Source organism: Crocodylus siamensis, chromosome 2, assembly GCF_052110815.1.
Source record: "Crocodylus siamensis isolate JL-2025a chromosome 2, ASM5211081v1, whole genome shotgun sequence".
Lineage (NCBI taxonomy): Eukaryota > Metazoa > Chordata > Crocodylia > Crocodylidae > Crocodylus > Crocodylus siamensis.
This window is the reverse complement of record NC_143396.1, coordinates 230127532-230144068: the sequence shown is the minus strand read 5'-3', so window position 1 is coordinate 230144068 and position 16537 is coordinate 230127532. Positions and strand designations below refer to the sequence as shown.

Below are 16537 nucleotides of genomic sequence, written 5' to 3'. Positions count from 1 at the left end.
TATGGCTCTCCTCCAGCAAACAGATCCATATTTAGTAAACTGTCTTGCAATTTTTGCTTACAAGGCTGAATCGATCAGAGCTAAACAGCCTTGACAGTTGATATGACCGATAAACTCTCTCACTATATTTGCTTTTTACTGTGTTAATTGTGGACCTATGCACAACATTTTTATAGATTCATGATCTGATTTATCACCATATTTGTACTTGATTATGTTAATTCTAGGAGTTAGAATAATTCTAATATTATAAAAGCCTTAGTCTGTCTGTCCGTAATGCTTTATTTGCACTGATTGCTTGTCTGAAACAACCAACTGGAGTGCTTCAAGAGCATTCTGGAGAGGAGGCAGCGGTGAAGCACCGCCATGAGAGCAGAGACAGAGTGGGGGGGCAAAGCCAGCACCCCATGGACCTGCTCCCTGAGGGGTGGCAGCAATGGTGTGGGCTCCCCCACTCCTTGGGGGGGGGGGCGGGAAGGGGTGGAGTGTGAGGGAATGGGCATCATTCTTCACAGGCAATTTGCTAGTGCTTTTATAATGGTTGGCCCTATTTTATTACTATATTTGCATTCCTGTTATTTTTACGTAAATTTATATTATGGTTGTATGTCTGTTATGTTGTTTGCGGGAGCACGGCTTTCAACCAAATCCTTAATAAACTGAATTGAATTGAACTGAAATTGAATGTTATATAGAAGACTTCATCCTGGTTACAGAGAAACACACTCAAACACTGACACTGTTGTTTCTAACCAGGAGATAGTCAGGGTTCTTAGTTCTTCCCCAAAAAGACTTAAAAGGATACCTTAATTAAGCCTTAAAGTTTGGAACCCTTATGATTATATAACAACAACAAAAAACACCTCAAAAGTTTCTACAAAACTGCTCAAATACTTTGAATTTTCTACTAGTCCATCTTCTCCCATTAAGGTTGCAGATACATAAATAAATTGCAAACATGGAGAAGATATACCAGTGTAGATCTGTTTGTTGTATAAGTCACTGCTTTCCAGTGCAAAGTTAGGAGTAATTATACACTAAGCTACATTAGAATCGTTTTTGCCGGACAGATTCCAGATATAAGTGGTGATAAATCATGCTGTCTACTGTATCAACAGAATAGCTGTTCCTGTGACATTTATGCATAGTGGAGATTGATTTTATATTTGAGAGAGGCACACACTTCATATATAAATCGTTTAGTTTTCCTAAAAGCAGAATACAAGTGGCAAATGTTAACAAAAAACAAAGAAACAACTTTAAGCTAGGTACAGACCTTCAAAAAGCCTGAAGCAGAATTGATCTAAGTTATACAGTTTCCTGTAAGCAGTGTAGATTGGTAGCAAAAAGAACACACATTCACCCTTTGGGAGATATGGGGGGAGAGTGCAAATCTAAGACCAGGTTCCACCATTTTTAAACCAGTCCATGTGTGCTGAACATCTGTTCTGTTACAGGTATAGACTGGTTTCCCGTCATTTACACTGGTAAAAGTGTAATGTCTATGTCTGGCCTTAGAAACAACCAAATTTGTGGAATGGCATTTACAGAACAGGAAATCTGGCTGTATTTCTACAAAATCCAAACACCAGAATTCAAATGCAAAAGGGAGATGGCGAAAATGCAGTTTTATTTTCCAATTTATATAAATCCACACAGCATTACTGCACGAAGAGCAATTAAGGTCTCATGTGACAGACAGTTTGCTGCTTGGATAGTACCACCCTTGAAACTCTCTTGACTGAGCACAGATTTGCACTGCTCTTATTTAAAGCAAATTTGTCTTGTTTCTTATGCAATTTGTTCTTGCTGTGTTGACAAGAACAGAGCTCATTTCAAACAGGCCAAGTTGACCTCCTTAGTAGTTAACTCATGACTCCTTTGGCATGTCATAAGACTTTAATTTGTCCTAGAGGCATGTTTACTGACCTCATCTGAATCCAGAAGAGCTGGAAGAGCACTGCAGTAAAAAGGAAAAAAAAGATTATTACAAAAATATGGGACACTTAATTGCTGTAAATAAGAAGGATGGATTTAACTTTTAGTGTCCCTAGCTTTTGGGAGGGGGGAAGGAAGAAGGAACGGAATGGAGAAGAGGACAGAGTTTTTGGTGAAATTAGGGAACTAGGAGACTATCACAGAGAGAAATGAACAGAGCATGAAGGGCCCACAAAGCAGCATCAAATATTCAAGTCAGGTTTTAATTTCTGATTTCATTCTCCAGCTCTCAAGTACCCATTACCACTATAAACCAGTCACGAGAGTTTCTGTAAGGTGACATCCAGGTAAAAGGAAAAGTATTTATATCCATACATACAAAAGGGATTTATTGGGATAGGAATATTGTTATGTTACACTGGCAAAAAGCTCTTAGTATGGACGTAAATATACTGGCAAAGTTTGGTATTGTTTTAATATAGTAGAACCATGCCACACCAGCCAAATAAGTTACTCGTACAGTGCTGATCTGTCAACATGCCCATCTCAACATGAGGGGTTGCTGTATACCAGCAAATTCCAAGTCAAGACCATCAATTCTCTCTACCCAGACCAAAGTAGTTTTGCCAGCAGAATACCCTAGTACAAACAGTCTCAATGTGCTTGGGGGGGGAGGAGGGGGGGAAGAAACTACCTTTAAAAAGAAGTATCAACACAAACCCCATGAAAATGAGAAAAGCGTATCTTTTTTTTCCCCCTCAGTGCAGTATACTGAAACTTGGGTTTGTTTCTTGACATGCATACACTGACTTCAATTTGTGCAAAGTAGATTAGTATTTAAATCTAGGCTCTGAGCCTCCTTCACTATCAGGACTTGTACTCCAATAGAAATTGTAGACTATTGCTGTTTTAGCACAGATAAATTTATGTTCTGTCTCTGACATGTTTTAAATTGTAACAAACAACGTATAAGCAGGATGGACACCATTTCTTCACATACAGCTTCCACATTGCCAACAAACAGCTACTGAACACAAGGCCCAGATATTCCGACAGTTACAAAGCTTAAAAAGTTATTCACCAATTCGTATCTAGCAAAACATTTGTGTATACTCATAGTGCATCATACAAAAAGCAGCAGAAGCAGGTTTATTTTAACTTCACTAAACTGCCAACAATTCATTAGATATTATAGGATTGAGAACAAAGATGATGAAAAATGACTTCATCCCATTATTCTTAGTAGTGATATATGGTATGAGGAGTTCACAATAGAAACCAAGTTTCTATCATAAAAATATTAGTGCTTATATTCAATGTGTTACAACAACTTGTTCATCTGTAGGATAAAACATATCAACTGTCCTATTCCTGTGAGGAGTAAGGGCTAGGAATTTACCTACATGTAAAAACTTCAAAAGCAAAATAAAAGTAAACCTTTAAGGCTAAACTTGTCACCAACATACTGCCTCAGAACACAGACCTGATTATCTTAAACGAAGTACTCATTTCTGGTACTGTTGAAAAACAGGACTGGCACCTGCAGTCACCTCCAGAGATAGGGACTTTCCCCCAGTCAGATTATTATACATTGACCTTTGCCAGCTACAGTGAACATTTAAGATGTTCCCAGTCTACAGTTCAAAGGACAAATTTAAGGATTTCTTCACCAAAGGAAAGAGAAGGAACAAAATACTACCAGGGAGCTGCAGTTTTTAACAGAGTACACAGCCTGTAGGTAGTGACTTGAGTATTACGCATAAAACTACAAGTTTACTCTTTGGGTATGTCTGCACGGTTGGCTTGCTTGGTGTAGTCATACACACATCTCAATACCCGCTTCTCATCTTCACAAAGATCTTATCAACATGCAAGTTTATGGGCCCAGCTCGGGATATGAGACAAAGCACGCTGTACGCTTTGAACTACACTGCTACCTGTCCACTTTGCATTAAAGAGGCAGCTAAAGCACATGTACCTGAGGTTGTATTTAGCCAGTCCTCCAATGCCATCCAGCAGTTTCTGTGCTGGTAGGTTCTAACCCTAAGACATTCACTCCCTATTAACGCACAACCACCAGAAGCTAGTGGCCAGTTTATATATACTCATGATTTATCTCCTTTATTTCCATGTAACCAGATCCAGTTTCTGCAAAGGTCAGCCAGAGCACCCTAGAAGATGCCTTCTACTTCACATACTGCTAGCCAGCTGGATAAGCACTCCAGGGTGAATACTATTAGGAGTATGGTTTGGTCAGAAAAGGCAGCGGGACAGATTTGCATCTTATGGACTGAATAAATCAGAAACGCATAGCATATGCTTTCAGAAGCAGCAGGTTTTGAGAGAAAAACTATGCAAATCTGTACTTGAGAGTAACAGTGCTCACTACAGCTTAGACTTACAAACCAGTAAATACAGAGGCTCCAGAGTGAGTTCAGCAATTGCTAGATATGGCATTTGAAAATGTATTTCCAACACTGTTCCAAGTATAGGCTTACTTGCTACAGTAAGATACTCACACATCAGTCACTGAAGAAGGAACATTTTCTTCTACCCACTTCAGATCATCTTCTTGCTGGAAGAACAGAAACAGACAAGGAAATGAATAAAAAAAAAAAAAAAGACAAGCAAATGAATAAATGCATACAGAAAGAAAGATTTGCTTCTTGTTAGCTCACTCACCCAAGTCACCTCAGCTGGGACTTGAACCCAGATCTCCCACATGGTAGGCAAAACACTGCCACACAGCCACCACTGGCAGCAAAGTAAGAAAGACTTTTTTTTTTTTTTTTTTTTTGACTTAAGAGATGTTTATTCCGGGAAGGGTGACAAATGGTGGGCAGTAGAAATTATGTACAGTTTGGTCCGAGGATCTGGGCCATGAGGACAAGGCCTGGGCTCATGGCCTGCAAGGCCTGCCCGCACACTTTAGACAAAAAAATCCAAAAAACACAAAGAACAAAAAGAATCTTTACATATATACAGAAAGAAAGAACGAGAGAAAGAAAGAAAGAAATCCAAAGAGTTCTCTAAAGCTATTTGGAAATGCACAGCCTTTTTGTTCCAAGTTACTTAAAACACAATAGAACTATAGTGGATTATCACACAAAAACTCCAATTAATAATTCTGGATTAAGGAATCCAGATCCAAGACTAATTCATAGTTTCATAGTTTGTAGGGTCGGAAGGGACCTGAGCACATCATCTAGTCCGACCCCCTGACATGGCAGGAAAGAATACTGGGGTCAAATGACCCCAGCAAGATGTTCATCTAACCTCCTCTTAAACACCCCCAGGGTAGGAGCCTGCACCACTTCTCTTGGAAGCTGGTTCCAGACCCTAGCCGCCCTGACTGTGAAGTAGCGCCTCCTGATATCTAACCTAAACCTACCCTCTGCCAGATTGTGACCGTTATTCCTAGTCACTCCTGGCGGTGCTCGGGGAAACAGTGACTTCCCCAATGCCAGCTCATCCCCTCTGACTAATTTATAACAGGCCACAAGATCCCCCCTCAGCCTTCTCTTTTGGAGGCTGAACAGGTTCAGGTCCCGCAGCCTGTCCTCATAGGGCCTGCCCTGTTGTCCCCTGATCATATGAGTGGCCCTCCTCTGGACCCTCTCCATGCTGTCGACATCCCTCTTGAAGTGCAGCACCCAGAATTGGACGCAATACTCCAGCTGCGGCCTGACCAGTGCCGCATAGAGGGAAAGGATCACCTCCTTGGACCTGCTTGAGATGCATCTGTGGATGCATGACAAGTTGCGGCTGGCCTTCCTTAATGCCTCTCCACACTGCCGGCCCATGTTCATCTTGGAGTCAATGATGACTCCCAGATCCCTTTCTGCCTCCGTGCTGACAAGAGGGGAGTTCCCCAACCTGTAGGTATGGTGCTGGTTGTTCCTCCCGAGGTGCATCACCTTGCACTTGTCTGTGTTGAAACCCATCCTGTTCTCGTCCGCCCACCCTTGTAACCTGTCTAGGTCTGATTGTAGCCTGTTGCATCCTTCCAATGTTCCCACATCCCCCCACATCTTAGTGTCATCAGCAAATTTGAACAGGGTGCTTTTTACCCCCTCATCCAAATCGCTGAAGATGTTGAACAGCGCGGGCCCGAGGACCGAGCCCTGCGGAACCCCACTGCCCACGTCCTTCCAGGGTGAGAAGGACCCATCCACTACCACCCTCTGGGTGCGGCCCTCCAGCCAGTTGGCGACCCGTTTGACTGTGTGGGTGTCTACACCACAGCCCCCCAGTTTCTTAATGAGAACAGGGTGAGAGACAGTGTCAAAAGCCTTCCGGAAGTCCAGGAAGACTATATCCACTGCTACCCCTGTGTCTAATGATCTGATCGTAAAAGGCCACCAAGTTGGTCTGACAGGACCTGCCACTGATGAACCCATGTTGGTTGCCCCTAAACATGCAGTCTCCTGCTGGCCCCTCCTGGATGTGTGCCAGCATAATTTTCTCGAACAGCTTGCCTAGGATCGAGGTGAGACTAACCGGCCTATAGTTTCCTGGGTCCTCCTTCCTGCCTTTTTTGAAGATGGGGACCATGTTGGCCCTCTTCCAGTCCTCCGGTACCTCACCAGAGCACCATGAGTCCTCATAAAGTTGTGCCAGGGGACTTGCAATGACCTCGGCCAGTTCCTTTAGTACTCTAGGGTGGAGATCATCCGGGCCGGCTGACTTGAATACGTCCAACTCCCTTGTACTTAGCCTTGGTGAGGCTGCAACTGGAGTACTGCGTCCAGCTTTGGGCTCCACAATGCAAAGAAGATGTGGAGAAGCTTGAGAGAGTGCAGAGAAGAGCCACATGCATGATCAGAGATCAGGAAAACAGACCTTATGACGACAGGCTGAGAGCCATGGGGCTCTTTCACCTGGAAAAGCTCTTTCACCAGGCTCAGGGGTGATCTGATGCCCACCTATAAGTTTATCAGGGGTGACCACCAGTATCTGGGGGAACGTTTATTCACCAGAGCGCCCCAAGGGATGACAAGGTCGAACGGTCATAAACTACTGTGAGACCGTTTCAGGCTGGACATAAGGAAGAATTTCTTAACTGTCTGAGCCCCCAAGGTCTGGAACAGCCTGCCATCGGAGGTGGTTCAAGCACCTACATTGAACACCTTCAAGAGCAAAATGGATGCTTATCTTGCTGGGATCCTATGACCCCAGCTGACTTCTTGCCCTTTGGGCAGGGGGGCTGGACTTGATGATCTTCCGAGGTCCCTTCCAGCCCTAATGTCTATGAATCTATTTCTTTCAGTGTCTGAGCACTGACCATTTCTAGTAGTAGTGGCCTTTGTCACCTTTACTTGATCTAAGTATGCCCTTGCTTACCAACTCAAGAACATCAAAGTCTGTGATAGTGGTAAAGAGATTTCTGATGGTATCATGGATTCTAAACATTATAAGTATTTTTTAACAAAAGTACAGGTCTCTCAGAAGCAGCTTTGTATAAATCCAACTTATCAAGTGAAAAATGTAAATACTTTAGCTGGACCTACAAAAGACATAAAAGCACTTCCAGTGGCTGTAGATACACCAAAGTGGCTGACCAAGCATACAGGATTCGGAGGCATAAGCCAAACAGCATAAATTCCTTCCAAATTCAATTCAGCCTCCGTACATTCCATTTTGATGCAAATCTCAGAACCCAAGAGGTTAGTCACAAAGACTATATTAAGCAGAAGGTAAGCAGGGAGACTGATTCACAGTAGCATGAAATTTCACAGGCAAGAACCTACTGCATCAGATGCAAGGAATACACAAATACTCAAAGTACATGACAAGGTCTGACTTACCAGAAAGCTAATTGCATGCTTACACTCTTGTCACAAGCACCGCACTTGCTACATAGACCCAACCCACCATCTTGGCAAGTCCATGGAATTTCTGTTCTCCTTCTCCCTTTCTCCTACTCTTGAAGAGATCCTACACAAGTGGCAGACACTTGAAAGAGCTGGATTTGTCTTTACTGTGAAATCTTTAGCAAGGTAGGAACAGCATACTCACAGCTTTGTTTGCTTTCACATTCCCATTTGGCTCTTGTTTTGTACTTCTCATTTTCATCCCTTCTGCAAAGGAAAGAAAAAATAAAACTGAGTGATTAAACTAGGCCAGCATATAGAGTACAGATGGATTTATGCTGTAGGAATAGTCAGCTTAAGCCAAATAATGACTTGGGAGAGAAAGGCATGCTGATTATTTAAAGTGGAGAGCCCCTTTTCAAGTCCCAAAGAATACTGGTAATTTTGTAGGGACACAGAGGGGAAAAAATAATGTATGTATATGACAAGCAAATAAGTTCAATGGATAAACACCTCTGTGTAAGAGAAAAAATGGTCTGCTTGTTCAGTTTACATTGAACGTAATTTCCTTGTTCCTGTAGTGTCAGTTTCCCTCTTCTCTTCCTTAGATCTTTCTGATAAGTGAAATAATTAGAACTGAAGGGCTCAAGGAATGACATCTAACATCTAATTCACATTTACAAAAAAAAAAAAGACGATGAAAAATCAACCTTAATCTGTCTAGCAGTAGCATCAAAAAGACCCCACCATCTAAGGGAGGATGGCCTACATGAAGTAAATTGTTGGTTTCAGTCCAGTTTCTGGAAAAGGATTACACAAGACAAAGCAACCATTAAATTAACACTCTCACTAGCCAGGTTCATCTGAGAAGTCCATGGTTGGAAGACATGTAAAAGAATGAACTGAATACCTACTAGTTGTTCTCCTCTAACGCTAAGAAAAAGTATAGCAGTGACAGCATGGACGTTTACACTGCTGTACGTGTTCCTGATTTTACAGAAAACAGAAGACTTCACTCCCCAGGGCTGTCAAATCAGCAGTTAGATTTCTCTCAAAAAACAGAAACATCAGGATTCTGTCCCTACCAAAGCTTTCCTTTAGCATTGGCTCTTTCTGTTCATCATCATCATCTTCCTCAGACAATGGTGAGAAAGCAAACCTTTAGAGGAAAAGAAATAGACATCATAAGAATGATACTCAGAAATTGCAAATATTTTCACATTATTTTTAACACATTTCTCATCTCAACAATTTGTATCACCTGACTGCTCTTCACAGTGCAGTGATTATACATTAGATTAATGCTCAACTTATAAGGTAAGCTCAATATTCATTTATCTTTTTAAATGGTTATGCCATTAGGGAGAATACATGCATCCTCTTCAACTGCAGCTTCCACTTCTGAGATCAGGAAGGAATGACATTAACCATGTTTTTCCATTAATCTGTACACATATTGCTCAGAAACCCTGGAGATAGATACAGCAACTGGTTGTACACCAAAAATTCTAGAAATGCTCTATGAACAAACAGACATTGCTCAAATGGTACTAAAAAAAGAAGAAAAAAAAAAAGAGGTAAGAGAGAGTAAACCTTTGGTTGTTGGCAGATGGCCTCCACAGAATCATGATGACAAAAAGTATCATTGAGAATAATAACCGCCAGATGGCATCATCCACCCACAGCTCCCGCCAGTCCTGTCAAGAGGAGAAGTGCTACAGGTTAAAAAAAAACAAAACAGACCAGGAACAAAGTGCATACAAGTCCTCTTTCCACAGATGGGCAAACATTATACAAGAAATGAAGTTGCATTTCTGTACTAAATGGCTTCCCCTAACAGTGTAAATATTGATGTATTAAGACTTTAAGGTGCACTCCTCTACATACAGAAGACTCAATAGAAAGAGTCCTTTTCAGCCACCACCCCCTCTTACCTGAAAGTATAAACTTATAAATGAAGTTCTAATCATGGAAACCCACTTAATGACAGGTAAACTCACCGACTGACAATCCACTAGCCTGAACTTCATGGTGGTCCAAATGATAAATACAATGGAAGCTGAAGGTAAGAAAGAACACTTGGTCAAAGAATGTTGCTATTCCACTCAAATACACAAAAGCCTTATATCTCAAATTGTCTGTCTTGAGTATCTGTATACCTATCACTAGAATACCTGAGCACCAAGCAAGCACTTCCTCAGAGTTTCATAAGCAAAAGATCTTAAACATCCACAGTTTACTATGTATTTTCTTTTTTGTATCTTTGTTTTCCATTCACAAAGGGTCAGTGCAGTTCTATGCCAATCATCTCTCATCGGCTAAATTTAATCACTTAAAATTAAGAGCTGAAATCAAAATGTTCTTGTTTTCCCCAAAGCATACTGTCACTTATAATGTCTGAGACATTATAAGAAAGGACTCCCCTACCACTCCCTGTCTCCTCCCTGACTGCAGAAGCTTTTTAGTGGGTCATATCTATTTTTATGATTCTAGAGAAAACCACAGCTCTTTACAAACTGCACTTCCTGCCCAGCGAAGAATAGTGACCTCAGGCATCCATGCCAACAACCAGTTAGGACCCCTTGTACTACATGACCAAGTTAAAAGCCTCAATGAAGCACACAGAGAAATCAAAGAAACTAATGCTTCTACAGTACTATTAAGACCTTGTTTTTAAAAGGTTGTGTGTCCCACAGACCTTCATAGAGTATCCTCCCATAATTACAATTTGAATTGACCCAGTCAGAAACTGGCTTTAATACAGGAAGGTGAGGTATTTCAAACCTGAAGCCTATATTACTATATGTTACCCATCCTTCACAAACAAAATATACTTCAAGTCAAAAGGACTTAGTAAAACCTCATATCTCCATTTTCCAGTCTCATGTTTCTTTCTATTATCTAAAGACAGACTAGGATCTTGGCACTCAAGCACTGGAACTCTATGACCAGATGACAAGTAGAAATGATTAAGTAGCAATATCACCCATGCCAGCATTCCTACTAGCCCGACCCACATTGAAATTTTAATGCTGGAACTAAATGGGCTCACCCCATAGTAAGGTTCAAAGAATGGATATTTTTCTTATTAGTTGAGTTTTGCAGTAGCTTAGTCAGATGTTGCCAAGAACTTCAATCAAAGCCATCTATGCAAGTAAAACACTTTATAAAACACCTTTTGAAACAGCTTGTTCCTTATGCAAGAGTTAAAAGTGAACATGCTCACTGCCTGGTTATGGTGAGAGAAACTGAGGACCTAATAGCATTAACAAGTTTATCTTTCATATTCAAATGTTTATTTTATTTACTGGAAGTGGATACAAAGTTGCAGTTCCAGTTTTTCAAACCCAGACAGCCTGTTCAGTTTTCCAAACTGAACAGAAGAATTTTGTTTAATACCTTTTTCAGGGATCTGCTCTTAGCCTGACTGAGGAAGAAAGCATGGAAGCAAAGACTGTGTCAGGACTGTGGAACCATACTACATCTTGAACTCCTCTAGCAAATCAGAACCCACTTGTACAGCAGTTTTGGAACAAGCTATTACACATCTTGGGAACAAAGCAGACATCCGCCTGGGACGCAGCTGCCAACAAAGCATAAGGAAGTGTTTGGGAGTGGGGAGGGGGCCACAACAAGAACTGGCACAGAATTATTAATCTTATTCGTATGCACACTGATTTGGAGTTAGTGCCTCAGGGAGCAAGAAAAGCCACACAGAAACCCAAGCCGAGTTTGAATATTAAAGAATAACAACCATGGAAATGTCATTACATATAAAAGAAAGGCCAATATATTGAGGCACAGGCTAGCTTTAGGAAATCAAACCAGTCTGATAATACAGAGCGCAAGCATGCTATTTACTGAAAATAAAATCAGTAGCTCACCTGTTACTGCCAAGATAAGAGTGTTGGTGAAGTGCCGATAAAGAGAAAGTTTCACAACATTCCTCCGTAGTTTCAACAGCTTCATTGTTTGAGTGAGGCTGATGAATATGTTTACCAAGTCAAAGAAAGCAATCTCAAAATCAACAAATCAGTAGGATGTGGCTGTTATACACTTCTCAACAACAATGGCATTCAATGCAGAGTGCCCCCACACACCTCCAGTATAGGATTCTAAGGTGACCCAGCTTTCCCATACACTGGTAGAAGGCAGTTCAGAGGTAACAGTTCTGCAGTGGTTTGGGATAAACAGACTGTTTCCCTCACTTTTGTTTTTTTAAAAAGCCTCCCAGCTACCACAGCAGACTCCTCTGACCAATACACTGACAGGACATCCAGATGCAAACTTCAAAAATATGCATATGACAAACAGCAGCTCATACCTCCACATGATTTTTATATGAATTTTGAAATGTGGAAAAAAAATTAAATTCAGGAGCAGATTCCAACATAACCTGTATCTTCACCAGTCTGCCTGCTCTTTTAATTCCATAATGATTCCACACATCTTTACACAAAGAGTAGCTGTTGTACAAGGGAGGAAATTGAGACACAGCCTGCATGCTATTTGATTTATCCTGACTTACTGATTGCTCAGCTACTTCAATAGCATACATGAAGGATGCTCAACCCCGATCCACAGAGCCATATTATGTAGCCTGAGGTACTCTCCAAAGGTCCAGAAATTTGGTGGTGGCGGAGTCATGGTAGCATTAACTGATGCTCCCCTGCTTCTAGATTTCCAGAACCATGGTAAGCCTTGTTTGGGCTAGATAACATGGCCCTGCATGCTAGATCGTGCTGGCACAGGGCTGGATCTAGTAGGCTAGCAGCATGCAGCTGGATAGGGGTGGCAGCTGGCCCAGGGCTGGATCAAGGTAATGAAAGGCATGCAGCTAGATCTAGTAGCAGACAGCGTACGATTGGAGTCATGGACCAAACCTGTGGCACTCATTCAGCCCACAGGGCCAAAAGGTTTGCTGTCATTCACCAAACCAAGGTGAAACCTGGACTCCTAAGAGCCAGAGCATGACAGGCCCTATAAGGTGCAAACCATGGAAAAGAAGGTTAGGAAAAGGGTTTATACAGACACCATTCATGAAAGTTTAAAAGTCTCATTTTGTTTTCAAACTATTTTGAGGCCTGTCAGAGTTGAGAAGGACATTTGGCTCTAGAGTTGCTATAATAAGGCTGTTTTTTTAAGTCGCAAATGTGATACTAAAACTAAGGCAACCCATTTTCTGAAAGCTGCTCTTTTCATTGCTGCATCGATATAATATTAGAGTAACTGAACTCTTCAACAATCAGGACATGATACACACAGTCTAAGCATTCAAAGGAGTACGGATAAAGAGTTGCTGAAATAGATCTCTGTTTCCAACATCATTTTTTCTGCACAAGCTGTAAAAGTAGAGCTTACCTGAACTCTCAGATAATGGAACCCAAGGTAAATTTCTCAAGAGACAGTAAGTCACTGAACCTGGCAAAAAAAGTTTGTGCAGACAGACCCCTTGAAAACCCAAGCTCCAAAGAAAAATGCTCCACCAAATCAACTAATGAAGGATATCCACCAGCAGAGGGCAGTATCTAGGAAAGCCAGCGGAATAAAGGCCAAGGAGGCAAGATCATTCTGCGCCTAGAGATAAAGAGAAACAGGCAGTGAGAACAAGATGAATGTGAAGCAAGGCACAGAAGAATCAAGAAAGCAGTCCTAGTTTATTTGTTTGCTTTTTTAATCAGAGGGCACAAATATAAAACTGCAAAAGTATACATTCCTCTCTGCTTTCCTGATGAAGCAGAGGGGTTGAATTAGTGTTCAACCCAATGCACAGAGTATTTTGTATCAAGGTAAAAGCTGACAATGCCACTTGGCCAGTATCAGTCATGACAAGTAAAGCTCTCTCCTATCAAAGACTGTCAGGGCAAGTGGCAGTGTTCCAAAGTAAGGTAAATCTAAGTCAACGAAGAGGTGGCAGCAACAAGCTGCCTGCTGTGACAGTGCACCCATGCAGGAACACCCCTTACAGAGAGCAGGTAGACAGTATGGCATACATCTAGCAAGTGAGTCTTTTGTAACACTGGTGTCAAAGATCATATATTCTACTGTTAAGCACTAAACCAAACCAGAATTAAATGGGACCACCAGACAATAAGAAATCAGTCTTCTCTCATGTGTACGAATTAATTCAAGAGATAATCTGGCAAAGATGACTTGTACTACCATACATTGAATGTTTCCTACAGAAACTAGTTATACCATGCAATTTCTGAAAGGATATCCACAACATTATACAGGCATCAATTACAGAAAGAGCCACATGTGCTATTGAAGCTGCAGTACCATAGAAAAACTGAAAAGGTACCAAAATAAGAGACTATGTCAAAATACATGATCCAAAGAGTTCAAATGGAGAGCAAAATCAAAACTGGAACATACTCCTGCCAACAGGCAAGTTTCAGAATGAAAAAAGCAGCAGTGCCACTGCCATACCGGTGCTGACCCTGTGAAGTCAGCAGCCTCAGAAAGGTGAGTCTAATAAAATCACAAAAAGACAAGTGCTAGTTAAGCTATTAAAAAGTGCACTTCCAAACATTTGCAAGAAGCATCAACTTCTATTTGTCAGTGTTTCTTCCATTTGTCAGTGTTTTCAGTGTGTATATGTTTTTTGTCAATTCAGAAAAAATGTCTGCTTTTGCATATTTTAGTTACTCACTAAAAACACATATTATTTAATGCAATTATTTCTAACTATATTTTGGAGAGCAAAGGAAGCATTTGATTGGCAAATTATTTGGAGAATAAAGCTTTCATACCCCACCTCTATGATCTCCAGCTCAAAAGCCTAGAAATTTCATTCACCAAGTTTCCTTATTTTAAGTGGAGCCCAGGGATTCTGCACTACAAACTGCAATCATAATAATTATATATAAGATCCATAAGTGCCACATTTACAGTGCACCAGAAAATTCAAGCACTGCTTACTGACCCCTGTAACTCTCAAGACACCTTCCATGCCAGAAAACAATAGATAGAGAGCTCCAGCCATAACCACTTTGTGAAGAGTGACTCCAAGACGAGGCCTGTAGGAAAAGCATAAAAGAAATATAAATTAAGTGAAAGAAAGCTCAAGAATGCCCTTACTTAGTCTATAATGGGGCAAAAGGAACACAATTAAATGATTTTCTTCACAATTATTCAGAGAGCTAGGAAATGATTGTGTTGTGATGCTCTACATGCACTGTTAGGTTTTCCTTGGCTTTAATATAAAAGGTGTGATGTGCAAAGAGTTCATTCTTTCACCCTAATGAATACACTAAAAATGCAAAGTGTACTTAATGTGCTAAACTGCTTAAATTAAACTTAAGATGTCACCTAGGCTTTTATCATTCTAAAATACAATTTTTCTCATCTTAACCAGCTGAATGCCTAAACAATGTTTTTTTAGATCAAGCTAAATCCTCATCTAAACAAAGCTTTATAAGCAAGTCTTAGTTCTAGTGAAGACTCTTTCCACCAAGTGTAGGAACTGAAGAAAAGCAGTCCTTTTGCTGTGGCGCTTGATGTAAGCATTGCCAGCAAAACATCTCTCGGTGGCAGTACAGCTCATAATTAACACTACTATTTACATGGGAGAGAAAATAGCCCTATGTTAGGGAAGGATATATTCACAGGAAGAATGATTTAACTCCTGACATTAAACGTAATTTTTCCCCTCTATTCAAAGTAAATACCGATATCAAACTGTTACTGTGATTTAACTGCAGACTCCTATTCAGCAGCCTCAATGATGGAGAGGTTCTCAAACTTAGTGATACCATAACCCCAAGCACTGAATGGCAGTGGCAGGGGACAGGGAGCTCACACACAGCAGCTGCTGCCGCCATCCACTACTCTGTGCCACCACCATGTGCTGCTTCCCCACACGTACCCCCTGGAAAGTTTTCAGCCTCCTTTTAAGTTGCTTGCCACCCCCCAGGGGATCACAACCCATAGTTTGAGAGCCCCTGCCTTATACAATCAGGTCCTGCCTACCAGATGAAAATAAACCTCAAAAATTTTCAAATTTCTACTCTAGTCAAATAGTTTGGGGGAAAAAGAACAATTTTCTATTACACTTTTGTACAGCTGTTTAAACTTTTTCTCTCATTATGTTTTAAGTTAGCATTCTCCAAGCTCTTTTGAGTTTATGCTATTCCTTTCTGCAAATGATCTGCTTTGTCTTTTATTTCTATTTCTTTAGTCTCCTATGACCATTTGCAGCATTTCTGTCCAACTTCAGCACACAGACACGTCAATATGGCACATATGAATCAGAACAGAGCAGCTGAGTTGCCAAACATTTCATCTTTGTAAACACAAAGAAACACTCAAGAGTAGAAGCACACGTTCACTGCAGTTACGAAGGTGCGCCTATTCCATACTGTTCCAAATAGGATCTAGGCCGCAATAAGGAGCTCACAGCTGTCAATTTTCCCTAACCTGTTCATACTTCAAGTGCAAACAATGATTTTCCATGTGGCAATGGAAAGCACCAGTTTGCTTAATGATCTTCAAATCATTTAACAAATTTAAAAGATAAATGGGTAATTTCTGCCATGCAGATAACAGTCCATTACTCACTTGACTATCCCATATCCCAGGCTCACTATGATGACCAGAGTCCGAGCCAATGAACGTTTCACAGCAGAAAGCAGTTCTGCAAGTATCAGTGCTCCCTGGACTATCAAAAACAAAATACAGGAAACTAATTTACATACATGTAATTTGGTTTTAAATAATACACAGCAGGATTAACAATACTACAGTAACGAAGATTATTTCCTGAAATCCAGGAAAGTGAAGTT

General features: G+C 40.9%; 1 protein-coding gene across 1 annotated transcript in view; it reads right to left on the bottom strand.

Moving 5' to 3' along the window:
- The window catches only part of TMEM87A (transmembrane protein 87A), a 39646-nt gene that overhangs the window by 1631 nt on the left and 21478 nt on the right, over nucleotides 1-16537 (bottom strand). Inside the window, exons 10-19 of the mRNA XM_090033353.1 lie at nucleotides 16314-16413; nucleotides 14680-14773; nucleotides 13260-13328; nucleotides 11636-11744; nucleotides 9752-9810; nucleotides 9345-9448; nucleotides 8837-8910; nucleotides 7957-8018; nucleotides 4458-4513; nucleotides 1930-1960 (exon numbers count right to left, since the gene is read on the bottom strand). Coding sequence (XP_089889479.1) covers nucleotides 1930-1960; nucleotides 4458-4513; nucleotides 7957-8018; nucleotides 8837-8910; nucleotides 9345-9448; nucleotides 9752-9810; nucleotides 11636-11744; nucleotides 13260-13328; nucleotides 14680-14773; nucleotides 16314-16413 — 758 coding nt within the window. The remainder of the gene's footprint in view (nucleotides 1-1929; nucleotides 1961-4457; nucleotides 4514-7956; nucleotides 8019-8836; nucleotides 8911-9344; nucleotides 9449-9751; nucleotides 9811-11635; nucleotides 11745-13259; nucleotides 13329-14679; nucleotides 14774-16313; nucleotides 16414-16537) is intronic.